Raw genomic sequence first — 12,395 nt, 5'->3', positions numbered from 1 at the left:
GTGTCTTTCACTCCCCATCGCTGCCTCTGCCCCGAGCTCCACCATCCAAACCTCCACATAGAAGGGGTCGTTCACTGACCGTCTAGTTGCCTGAGACCCCATAGATTGTGATATGCCAGGAGGGGTGGGCCGTCCCTTACCTCAGGCACTTGCAACCACCCAGGGGAGAGAAAAGATGCGCCCAGTCACCAAAACGGAATGACAGTGGTGATAACTGCCACGAAAGAGGTACAACTGAGAGGTTGTGAGAACCAAGGAGGTGATACCACTTCTGTCTGGGGCGAGGGACGGTTTGCTGGAGATGGTGACTGTTGAGCTAAACCGTAAGGATCGAGTAGGGCTTTTGTGTTTGGAGATTAGGCTAGAGGAGTGGGCGTCCCAGACGGGATGATGATGTGAACAAAACTCCCGCCTAGGGAATGGGGAGGGGCTCAGTCTGTGAGACAGCAGAGCATGTGGCTAAGCTCATGACAGCCCTGGATCCGGTCCCCACCCCACCAGCTATGTGGCCTTGGGCAACTTACTTACCATCTCTGAGCCTATTTTTCATGTCTGTAAAAATGGAACTCCTAGAGACATGCACATTACAGGACTAAGTGCAATGATGTCTGATGCATAGCACCTGGCCCCTAATAATGACTGTATGCAGTTACCTATTTGGCTGGAATATTAAGAGTGTGACTTGAATAATGGTTGATGAGCATGAAGCAAGCTGGTGTTAGGTCTTGGAGGGACTTGATGCCAAGGCAGAAAGTGTGGACATTATTCTGTAGGCAGTGGGAGTCATGGAAGGTTCTTGAGCAGGTAAGTGATGTGATCAGAGCTCTGTTCCAGAGAGATCGTTTGGAAGGCAGTGTGAAGAACAGATGTTTAGAGGTGGGGCACCATCCGCAGCACTGGGGAACCCAGGAGGAGAAACAAGCCTGGGAGGGGACATGAGGATGTCAGCTTTGGAAAGCTTGAGGTTGACACCGAGGCGTTGAGCAAGCAGAACTGGAGTTCGGGGAAGAGATTGGGGCTGTGGTTATGTAATTGGAAGTCTCCCACTTAGTGGAAGCTGACACGCCGAGAGACTATAGAACGGGAAAGCGTTTAGAGAGAAGAAAAAGGTTAAGGACTGTATCTCATGGGAATGCCTTTACTTATGGGGCTGGAGGAGAAAGCAGGAGAACCAGAAGAGAGAGTGGATTGTGAAAGAACTGGTTGGGTCCCTGTCTCTCGACTCATTCCAGACCTCAGAAACTGTCACTTCCAGCCAAAAAGCCATCCCTTATTTATTCTCTTGTTATCACGTTGATCTAAGCACCTGGTCACTGCTAGAGGCGGACCTCTAGCAAGGTTGGTGTCCCTCTAGGGGCTCTCTCCCTGGCAAGGCCACTCTAGCCATCCTCATGCCACTTGGAATGGATCTGAGGGTCCTGTGGCCAGATGACGAGCACCCTACTGTTGGTAGGAGAGACACAGTGGGAGAGTGCTGGCCGGCATTTCTGCTTCCATTTTCTCGAACTGCTTAACATGAAACTTCCTGGTTTCAGATTGGAACTACTCCTGCTACTTCAGTTTTCAGGCCTTTATTTCCCTCAGGGCAGATGGTTTTCCCAATATCAATTAGTCTATGGGGATATTTCAGCATATAGATGACTTTTGTGCAATTATTGAACTGCTTAATATGAAACTTCATGACCAATGTGAACGGGAAAACACATGTTTTATTTGTTGTTACCATGGGCATCATGCCCATGCTGAACACTTTTCAGTGTATAAAGGAGAGTTGAAATGGTACTTTGTGAAATTGTACTTTGTGAGCGGTATACCCCACCACCCCCTCTGGTTTCTATGCTTCTACCTGGAAAGTGAGATTCAGTAGTAAATGCTGCAGACTTTACAAAAGATGCCAATGTGGGGGATTCTTCGAGGGTGTTTCAAAATCAAATTGGCTGTGGTGGGGGCATTTTTCATGGCAAAAGGTTTTAAGGTCAGGAAAATGCATGCGCAGTCATGCTGTTTGACACTTAAAGCTCTGTTGTAGGGGCTGGTCCCGTGGCACAAGCGGTTAAGTGCGCGCTCCACTGCGGCGGCCTGGGGTTCGCCGGTTCGGATCCAGGGCGCGCACCGATGCACGGCTTGTCAAGCCATGCTGTGGCGGTGTCCCATGTAAAGCTGAGGAAGATGGGCGTGGATGTTAGCCCAGGGCCAGTCTTCCTCAGCAAAAAGAGGAGGATTGGCAGATGTTAGCTCAGGGCCGATCTTCCTCACACACACGAAAAAAAAGCTCTGTTGTACCTTGAAATCCCCTGGAAACTTTGGGTTTCCTTCTCAGATGACGTTTGCTGCCCAGGCTTCATAACTTTTTAGTACCCCAACTAGTGTCAAGTGTCAGCATCAAGTTCATGGCCGATGGAGTGGTTGAAATATTGGCATGAAGCTGGTGACTTTTTATTTAGAACATCACACCATGTATCTTCAAATGCACCTGCCCACCCTGTTATCATCGTTCAAGTAGACTCATCATCAAGTATGGTTAGGACCCCAGCATAACAGGCAGGAATGAAGCCTGTACGTAGGAGAGCCGACAGGCTGATGGAACATCTAAAATTTAAGGAGTCAGATAGCTGGGACCAGACTACTTCAGGCAATGCTGAAAATCCAGGCAGGTGATGGCAGCTTAGTTCCAGGTGACCAATGCTATTTGAGGAAGGACTTGGTCAGTGGCTAGAAACATGGGAAATGGTTCAACTTCCCCTCCCCATTCCCTTAGGAGATAGTGTACAGACCAGACGGTGGGAAACATTTAAAACTCTGATAAGATCAAGTGTTGGCAAGGATGCAGAGCAACAGAAGCTGCTAGTGTGAATATAAATTGATACAACCATTTTAGAAAATAGTTTGTCCTTATCTAATATAGTTGAAGATTTGTAATACCTACTGTGGTAGGGAGAATGATGGCCCCCCAAAATGCCCATGCCCTGTTAATATGTTGTTACCTTATGGTAAAAGGGACTTTGCAGGTGTGATTAAGTTGAGGATCTTGAGATGGGGAGGTTTATCTTGGATTATCTGGGTGGTTCCACTGTAATCACAAGGGAAGAGGAAAGCAGAAGACTCAGTATTGGAATGATGCAGCCTGAGAAAAACTTGACCAGCCGTGGCTGCCTTTGAAGATGGAAGGGGGCCATGAGCCAAAGAATGTGGGCAGCCCCGAGAAGCTAGATAAAGAAAACAAATTCTCCTCTACAGTCTCCAGAAGAGAACACAGCCCTGCCAATACCTTGATTTTTATCCCAGTGAGACCCGTTTTGGACTTTGACCTTTAGAACTGGAAGATAATAAATTTGGGTTGTTTTAAGCCACGAAATTTGTGATACTATGTTACAGCAGCAATAGGAAACTAATACACCCCATGACCCAGTAATTCCACTCATGGGGATGCATGCCCATGTACCAGGAGACTAGCCCGAGAATATCCATGGCAGCATAACTGGAGTGTGCATCCCCAGTGTACTGGCTAACTGAACTGCAGTATATTCATACCACAGATTAATACACAAGAACACAGAATGGGCTGAGAGATCGTGAGAGGGTCTTCTAGTTATTGCAGCACGAAGAGGTTGGTGATTATGTTCTACAAAAAGCAAGTATAAAACTGGACGAAATCGTCAAAAACAACCATTTCAACCATGAAAATTTATCAGAAGTAGACAACAAATTGAGAAGCCTTCATTTTTGAAAATCTATAGAGTTATAGCTGGATAATTATAGTTATACCTCAGTAAAATAAATTATACCTCAATAAAATTGATTAAAAAAAATGAACATTCGTGCAACATGGGTGAATTCCTATAAACATAATTTTGAGTAAAAAAAAGAAAATTACAAATGAATACATGTAATATGATTCCATTTATATAAAGTGTAAAAACAGGCGAAACTAATATCTGCTGTTGAAGGGTGCGTATGTTGGGCTAGTGGAAGTGTGACGAAGAGCAAGTAAGTAATCACCACACGAGTCAGGACAGTGGTTATCACTGCAGGGAGAGAGAAGGTTGTGACCAGAATGTAGAGAGGGAGGGGGTGCTTCTAGGTTACTGAGAATGTTCTACTTTAAACATGGATAGTGGTTACATAGGAGCTCTCTTCCAAGTATTTAGAACTGCGCACATATGTTGCATGCACTTTTCTGGATGTTTACAGGTTAAAAAACATTTTAAATATGACAAAGAAAATAGCAAATTCACCAGATAAGAGTAGCAGGTCACCAGTAAAATGACCCATCTCCAAAAGATGTATTCTGTCCCAGTGGGGAATAGAGAGCAGACGGGAAAGGGAGGCAGAGACTGAGGATGAACTAGGTCCGTTGGGGGTGGGATGGGGCTGCAACATGAGGGATACCTGGGGGCTGGGCTCACCCCCAGTAGCCAGCATGTGGCCGCCCAACTTATTCCAGCCCCCACTACCTGGTGGCACTGAGCTACCGGGTGTCCTCCCACCTTGGTCAGGGGACAACAGGGCCCCAGGGGAAGGGGGAGGGGAGCTTCAGAGAAAGGGCCTCAGCAGCTGCCTTAGACTGGGATGAGGGAGGCTGGAGGGGACACAAATGGGTCCATGGAGGGCATGGCCTCACAGCGCCACGTCCCCCCTGTGTAAAGACTGGGTTTCTGCTGTTAAGCGAGTTCCCCTCCCTTCTTTGACTTCTGCATCATTTAGAGAACCATGAATTCCTTTTGGATGGTCCTCTAATGGACGGGGAGAGTCGGTAATGCCACGGGATGTGAGGAGCAAACCTTGAGCCCTTTCCCCTTGGCCAGAGGCTGCTTTCTCCTTAGAGTGGTCTTGAGTCTGATTTGTCTCTTCCTTGGCCCCAGCCAGCCCGCTCTGCTCTGGTTGTCTAACCAAGTGCCCCGCCATTCTGATTGTCTGCTCCCAGAGTGGCCCTAGGCCAGCACACAGAGGCCAGCAGAGCAGTACTGAGTTGCTACTCGCACAGTTTATCAGGCTTTCAAGAGGCTCTGTTTATACAGCATGGAGTCACAGTCCATTCCCAGGCATCCAAAGCCCCTCTCCTGGCTGAGATAGCCCCCCTACTGGCCTGCCTGGAACTACCTGGGTGGCCATTGGCTTTCTTGATAAGAACAGACGATAAGCAGTGTCTCTGACTGTGGTCCCCTCTCTTCACCAGGCCCACCTAGTGGTGATGTCTGTAGGAAGGAGGAACTCAGATTTCCCAAGAAGCAGGCTTAGTCTATGTGAATGGTGCCCCCTGGACTTGTGCAGTGCACAGACTGCACGGCTGTACATAACAGCTCTGCCAAGAGGCAAAGAAGGGAAAGCAGGAAGGAAATTACCATTTAGGGAGCCCTTCATGTGTTCTAGGTATTTTTCATAAAACTCAGTTTTACCAGTGAGAAAACTGATTCAGAGAAGTTAAGTGACTCTAACTGGGTGGCACAACTGTAGTGAAGATGGGCTTCAAACTTTACTGGGCATTAACATTAAATAAAATGGTCAGTGTGAAACATCCTCCAATTTTGGACTTTTCTTTCTCTAACAACCTCAGCTGTCTCCCACCAGCTGGGGCCATGTCCCCTGGAACTCTTCCAGCCCTTACCTCCTCACCCTCTTGGGAGTATGTGGCCCTGATGGCCAGCCCCTCTTTCTGGAGTTTTCTTCCTTGGCTCCCAGGACACTGGGCAATCATTCATTCATTTATCTATTAGTATCTTTTGAGGTCTGTGCATGCCGCGCACCAGGCCAGGTGCTGGAGCAAAACCAGACAGTCTCTCTGTGGTCAAGTTGCTCGCCGTCAGGACAGAGGCCAATTTCATCAAATAAGCACGCAAATCACTGATTGAGAACTGGAATGAGCGCCATGCAGGAAGAGCGTGGGGGCTTAGAGAACATGCAGCGGGGCGCCCTCACCCAGGCCGGGGGTCAGGAGGCTTCCCTGAGGGGGCGGTGCTTTGAGCTGAGGTCTGCAGGAAGACCAGGAGTCAGCTACTTGTGGGGAGTAATCTAGAGTTGCCACCTCGTGTGCAGGGGCTAAGACGATGGAGGAGCGCAGCCCATTGGGAGACAGAGAAAGGGAGCCGGTGTGACGGGTGCATAGTGAATGGGGGGCAGTGTGGCTTGAAGAGAGACTGGAAAGGAGGGCGGAGTCAAGTTATGCCTTGCAAAGCCATGATTTAGGATTTTGGACCTTATCTCAAATGAAATGGCTGTAATGGCCCTACAAGTTGTGAGCTGCACAACTCCAAGGGGCACCATTTATGTTGTGGTCTATGGTAATGATGCCGTGGAAATGTGAACGATGAGCCCTGGAGTTGTGCAGTGCACATCCTGCACAACTATACCCAGAGGCTGAATAGTCTAGCTATGTGGGTAGAATGGACTGGAAAGGACAAGAGGCTTTGAGGAGGCCAGTTAGGAGCCTGTTTCAGTGACCCCAGTGCCACCCTACCTTCCCCTTCATGCTCCCTCCCTTAGTGAGCTCACCTTTGCCCAGCTCTGCCTTTCTAGCAATTCCTCCCTGGGGTAACTTCCTCATCTTTGACTTGAGTGGAATTTAAGAAACACTTAACACCAAGCAGTCAGGGGAGACAGGAATCCACACAGAGAGCATAGGACCCTCCTGGCAGAGGGTGATTCGGCATGCTCAGGGCTGAGCCTCTCGGGTGGTCCTTGGGAGCCCCTGGTCTGTCAGCAGGAGAGCTTGGTGTGGAGGCCAAGCCAGCTGGGGCGGAGCAGGGTGGGTCTGCAATTGGGATAAGGCCTGGGTGGGGGCAGGCATGGCCACAAGGGCATAGGGGTGCAGAGAGCCCCAAGAAGGCTCCCCAGCCCTGGGCCCTCAGCTTGTAGCCCCGTCAGTGTTGATCTTTTTGGGGCCTGGAGCCTGGGGTCTGAGCGCACCTGGCTGTGGCAGCCACAGCTGCAAGAGTCCCAAGGCCTGCCAGAGCCATCGGCCCCCTGCTCTGCTCCGTCCTGAAAGACCCCCGTTCCTATTGATGAGGGCGCTGCTGGCGTCCTGACATCTTCCCCAGCCCTCCTTTTCCAGTGGCTCAGCCTGATCGCTCCCACCTCTGAGTCCCAGAGCATTTATTATTTCCTCTTACATCATTTACCTCCTCTGACCTTCTGCACAGTTAGGTTTTTTTAAATCATTTTTACTGAGAAAAATATCACATATCCAGAAAGATGCATGAAACACAGATGTACAGGCTGGTGAGATATGACCCAGCGAGCCAGCACGTCGCCTCCAGCCGGCTCAAGGGAAAGAGGAAGCCCCAGCTCCTGAGAGTTCCCTCCGACCTGCCCTTTCAGAACATAATCCTCAGCCTCTCCCCTACAGATAACCGCTCGCCGACTTTTGTAGTCGTCAGGCTTTTTTTGCGTTTTCTATTTTAGTTTATTTTTGCTTTTTCTTATAATTTGATTACCTAAGTATGCATTCCTAAACAGTAGGCAGAGTTTCTTTTTTTAATTTGTTTTCTCTCCTCCAGTTAGAAGGAAGGTTCTCCAAGGGAGTCCGTGCAGAGGGACGAGAGCAGAGGGGGCTTGGTTGGGAGGAGGAGAAGGTGGAGGGGCCGCAGAGGGTTGGAGGGGCAGGCAGAGGAGGTGACCAGTACACAGAAGGGAGGGAGGGAGGGAGGGCACCGCGGAAAGGAGGGAGGGAGGAAATGGTTGTATCAAAGCTTGGGAGTCCACAGCAGAACTCTCCTGAAAATACAGTCCAATTCCCAGCCTCAAACCCAGCTGCCTTGCTCTGTCCTTAATCTGAGGCTGTCTGTCCCCTGATGACGAGTTTGCTGAATACTTTTTACCAGGTGGGCTTCCGTGTCCTCTAGGGGCCCTCCCTTCTGAAGGGAGAGGCAGCTTAGTCCTAACTCACCACCTCTCTCCCCTGTACCCCCGGACCCTCCCCTCCCCCACCACTCAAGGCTGGCTCTGTGCAGAGGGGCCCCAGGGAGAGGTGAGGCCTGGGGGACAGGGTCAGGGCTGGGGCCAGCACCCCTGTCACCTGGAAATGCTGTTTCCAGGACAAACGCTGCAAGCTCTGGGGTCTGCTTCATCTTAGTGAGAGGTGAGACCCCATGCCCCAGCACCTGTGCCCCCCGCCGCACGCTCTGTCCATCCTTCAACACCCACCTGCCCCGGTCATCTCATGGGGCTGCTCTTCTCTCCCAGCAGGACAGGGAGCTCTTCCAGAGCACAGAATGATGTCCTGTGGGTGAGGGGCATACCCACCCCAGCACCATGCTGGGCACACGTGGTGGGTGGTGGACGGAAGGGGAGGAGACATGCCAACTTTGGGCCAGCAGCCCCACTGAAGCGTTGTGTGTTTTTTGTTTTCTCTGCAGACATCGTCAACTGTGACCTGAAATCCACACTGCGAGTGCTGTACAACCTCTTCACCAAGTACCGGAACGTGGAGTGAGGCCAGGCTGGACTGGCCTCCAGACCACCTTACCCTGCTCCTCCTGTCTCCTGCTCTGTGCTCTCCCGCAAGTCCAGCTGCAACTCAGCGACAGTGGGAACTGAAATTAGGAAGGAAATGACCAGTAACTCAGTGGGCTGACCCACATCTCCCAGGCCCTGGGGACCGGCCCAGCAATGGCCTAGGAAGGTTGTCCCCATCCTGGGCCAGGTCCAGATTTCCCTCAGTGTGACTTGGGAACCAGCTTAGGCACAAGAGACCCCCCAGAAGATGAAAATAAAGATAATAGTGACCATTCAATGGGTGTAAGCTATGCCCCAGGCACCACCCTAAGTGCTCGGACTACTCAGACACATTAGCCCTCGTGACTCCCATTGAAGTAGGTGTTCTAATCCCCTTTGACAGATGAGAAAACTGAGGCTCAGGGAGGTTAAGCGACTTGCCGGAAGCTGGCATTTGTTTTTCTTCTTTGAACATGTTTGTTAATAACTAGCCAATTACATCAGATTCTTTGCATGTTCTGTGTGTGTGTGTGTGTGTGTGTGTGTGTGTGTATGCATGCACATGTACCCTCAAAGAAGACAGGGGCCCACTGATCTCACCACCAGGCAGGCTAGGTCAGGGCTTAGTGATTCACACTAAAATTGGCAGATCAAATTTAACCCAATTAATAGTGTGTGTGTGGCAGGAGTCATGTCCCTCAACTCCTTTGTACAAATGAAAATTACACTTAATTCCTTCAGATTTGTAATAACCCCATACTCTGGTTTCAGGGTGACATTTGGGAAGGATTCTGTTTAAAATTAATGGAGTGGCACATTTTGCAGCCTTTTTGCTTGATTGCATGTAATGGAAATGCCCTATATTTTCCTGCAAAATAAGTACCCGATTCATTATCGTTAGGCAAACGGAGAATAGATTCAGGGCTTGCAGAGAGCTGGGCGCAGGCCCGTGTGAGCATGGCTTGGGAAGTAGAGCTCTTCAACAGAGACCCTTGAACTTTAAAGAAAGGAACTCCTTTTTGCCTTCTAATTGATCATTTAGACCATTTCTGGCTAAGTCTGCCCACATGCAATTACCAGCTAATTCAGGCGAGGAAAAAATGTAAGTCATTTAGACCCAAGCCGAGCGGTTTCATTGCGTGGGCTACTCGCGGGCTTGTGGTTACTTGTGTCCCCTCTACGTGAACCCGACTTTGAAATACAAGGCTCTAGTGCCCCAGGCTGCCGAGTCCTGGAGGAACAGGAGAGGGGCTGAAGTGGGGTTGACGAGAGGGACAAGAAGTGTGGGGAGAATATTTGCATACTTAACATCAAGGGGAATACCCTCAGACAGGGGGATGGGGTTTGTGGGGTTTACAGTCTTCGTAAATTGACCAAGGCCTTGGGATAATTAATAACTTTTACTGATATTATCTCTTCATTAAAGAATTTTCCTAAATATGCCAGATGGACACCAGCCTGTGTCCCCACCTCCAGAAGTCTGTGCTTGCTTTTAACACTCCTTTAGGCCATTGCACAAAGCCCGTCTCTAGTTTGAGAAAATCATTTTGATCTCCATCTACACCACCCAGAGGTAGGCCTCCCATATTGTCCAAAACATTTCCTTCCAGCTTCTAAACATTTCTTACTCTATGGTCTATCTGCAGTAACTCAGAACTCAGAAAATGTAGATATGCTACATATTTCTCTGGATATTTTGCTCCAAGAAAGAACTGTTACTCAGGAGAATGAGCATTTAAGATATAAAGACAGTGTACTCTCTTGTGTCAATTTATGTTAAAGACTACAATTCTTTTTTACATAATTAATGAAATGTTACTTTTTTCATTAGGAAACACTAAATAGTGTAATATTTCTGTTTGCACTCTTTTAAATTGCTGATGGCAAATCAAGATAAATCATTGCTTTGTCTCCTTGGGCAGTACTCAAGCGGCTGAAATAAGAGGAATGTGTTCATTTAAACATGCTTTGCTGTACGAATTTTGTCTCCTTTTTTGTCTTTTTTTTCCTTATATTCAAGCTGCAAATGTACAGTGGAACAAGGGCCCTTATGAAGAGGACTCCTTTTTATATTTTCTGTATACATCGTATGAAAACACAGCAGAACACCTGGAAAGTTTTTTAATAACGGGTCTAACTTATCAGAAAATTGTGTTTTGAGACTGAGGTCTTAGCCTCAGTCCAGAATCCCAGGGCCTGGGCCTGGTTTTACAACCCCGTCCTCTTGTTGAGAGGTTTTTCTTTAGATTCTAGAATCTCCTTCTTAATACATGACCATGTTTTGAAGGGGGGAAAAGGCGTCAGAACAATAAATAAACCAAACTTAACCCTCGTCTCTTCCAAAAAAAACAGAGACAAGAATCAAGTCTCAGTAAGTTCACTGGGTCCTTTTTTTTTTCCCCTTCCCGAGACACCTCAGTCATATAAAGCATTGACATACATATAAAATCGTTTGGTTTTTTTCTTTTTTTTTTTTACATAAATAGCATATTCTACATACTGTCATGCACATTGCCTTTTTCACTTATCTTGGAGATTATTTTACACTGGGTATTAAAACCTTTCACATTTTAAAATGAGAATCTGAGCACTTTGTAAACCAAATGCACATCTCTGGTCTGCTTGAGTGAGGAAATGAAAGCCCTCCCTGAAGAGGTAATGCTGCCTAGATAGTGATTTCAAAAGTCAAGACAGAGACCTAAGGGGGTTGGGGGCTGGGGGTGTGTTATCAGAGACAGTCTCATGTGCCTGGAACTGAATTTTTTTTAAAGGCCTCTGGATTATTGTGGTGAATTTCATGCGGTTTGATTAAGCTTTCATTTGTACATATTACTAGGGGTACTAATTTGTAATTGACTAAGAAAGTCCCAAAGGTCCTGAGTACCCAACAGTATTCCACTACACGCCCAGCCGCCATGCACTGCTTATCGACTCTACCAGAAGGCTTCGGGGCCGGCCCCGTGGCTTGGTGGTTAAGTGTGCGCGCTCAGCTGCTGGCGGCCGGGGCTCGGATTCCGGGCGTGCACCGACGCACCGCTTCTCTGGCCATGCTGAGGCCGCGTCCCACATAGAGCAACTAGAAGGATGTGCAACTGTGACATACAACTGTCTACTATGGCTTTGGGGGAAAATAAATAAATAAAATCTTTAAAAAAAATTAAAAAAAATAAAAAAAAGGCTTCGATTTCACATGTGCAGGCACAGAGTTGACATTTCCAAAAAAGAGGGACTCTCTATCAGCACATCATCAGTGTTGCCTTGAGTTGGTTGTGATTTGCAGTTGCTGCTCTGGGTACTTTTTAATTACGAATTACTGTTAGCTTAGCTTTATCATGATCAGTTTATTTTGTTGTGGGTTGCTTGGCTAAGCCTACAGAATACACTGAAGCTTATTTGCATCAACAGTATTCTGGGGCTGTAATTTTCCAATAACTAGACTCTGAGACATGTATACATTGTGGTTCAAATATGAATCATCCATACTCCAGCACTAGAGCAATGTATACATAATCCACTCCCCCCAATTATCACTAATTTATTTTTCCACTGGAAAATGAGACTAGATGGAGTCAGGAGGTCAAGCAGTTTTGCCCTAAGTGGAAGCGGATGAAAAATAATTTGAGATCCACCGCTTTTAATACAGCCCCACCTCAAGAACCTACTGACGTAAAACATGCTCGATATGCGAGAGATATGTCCCAAAACCCTCACTCATGCTAATACTGATGCAATCTCCCCCCTTAAAATTCACATAGGTCTATTGGAAAATTCGAGAGTTGCTGTAGATACTGAGAACAAGAGAACTTCATTGAGATGCAAATGGTGGGTGGTAGGTGGACTCACCCACCCACTAAGGGACCTGTGTCTACACACCAGCTTCCCAATACTTGCAGATTCAGGTCTCGGCAAAAGACAAGTTAGCATGTAGGAGTTGCTCACTGTCATAACTAGTCACATAATGCCCC

At 47.8% G+C, this 12,395-nt stretch overlaps 1 protein-coding gene across 2 annotated transcripts in view; it reads left to right on the top strand.

Moving 5' to 3' along the window:
* PARVA (parvin alpha) overlaps positions 1-10,410 on the top strand; it is a 149,313-nt gene extending 138,903 nt beyond the window's left edge. For both annotated transcript variants that reach the window (XM_087433196.1, XM_004418444.3), the window contains one exon: positions 8,352-10,410. In XM_087433196.1, the coding sequence (XP_087289322.1) occupies positions 8,352-8,428 (77 nt within the window). In that variant the 3' untranslated portion in view covers positions 8,429-10,410. The remainder of the gene's footprint in view (positions 1-8,351) is intronic.
* The last annotated feature ends 1,985 nt before the right edge of the window (positions 10,411-12,395 follow it).

Source organism: Ceratotherium simum, chromosome 7 (assembly GCF_057802395.1).
Source record: "Ceratotherium simum simum isolate JZ-2026a chromosome 7, ASM5780239v1, whole genome shotgun sequence".
NCBI lineage: Eukaryota > Metazoa > Chordata > Mammalia > Perissodactyla > Rhinocerotidae > Ceratotherium > Ceratotherium simum.
Note: the sequence above shows the minus strand (reverse complement) of the source record. Positions and strands in the feature narration are given on the sequence as shown.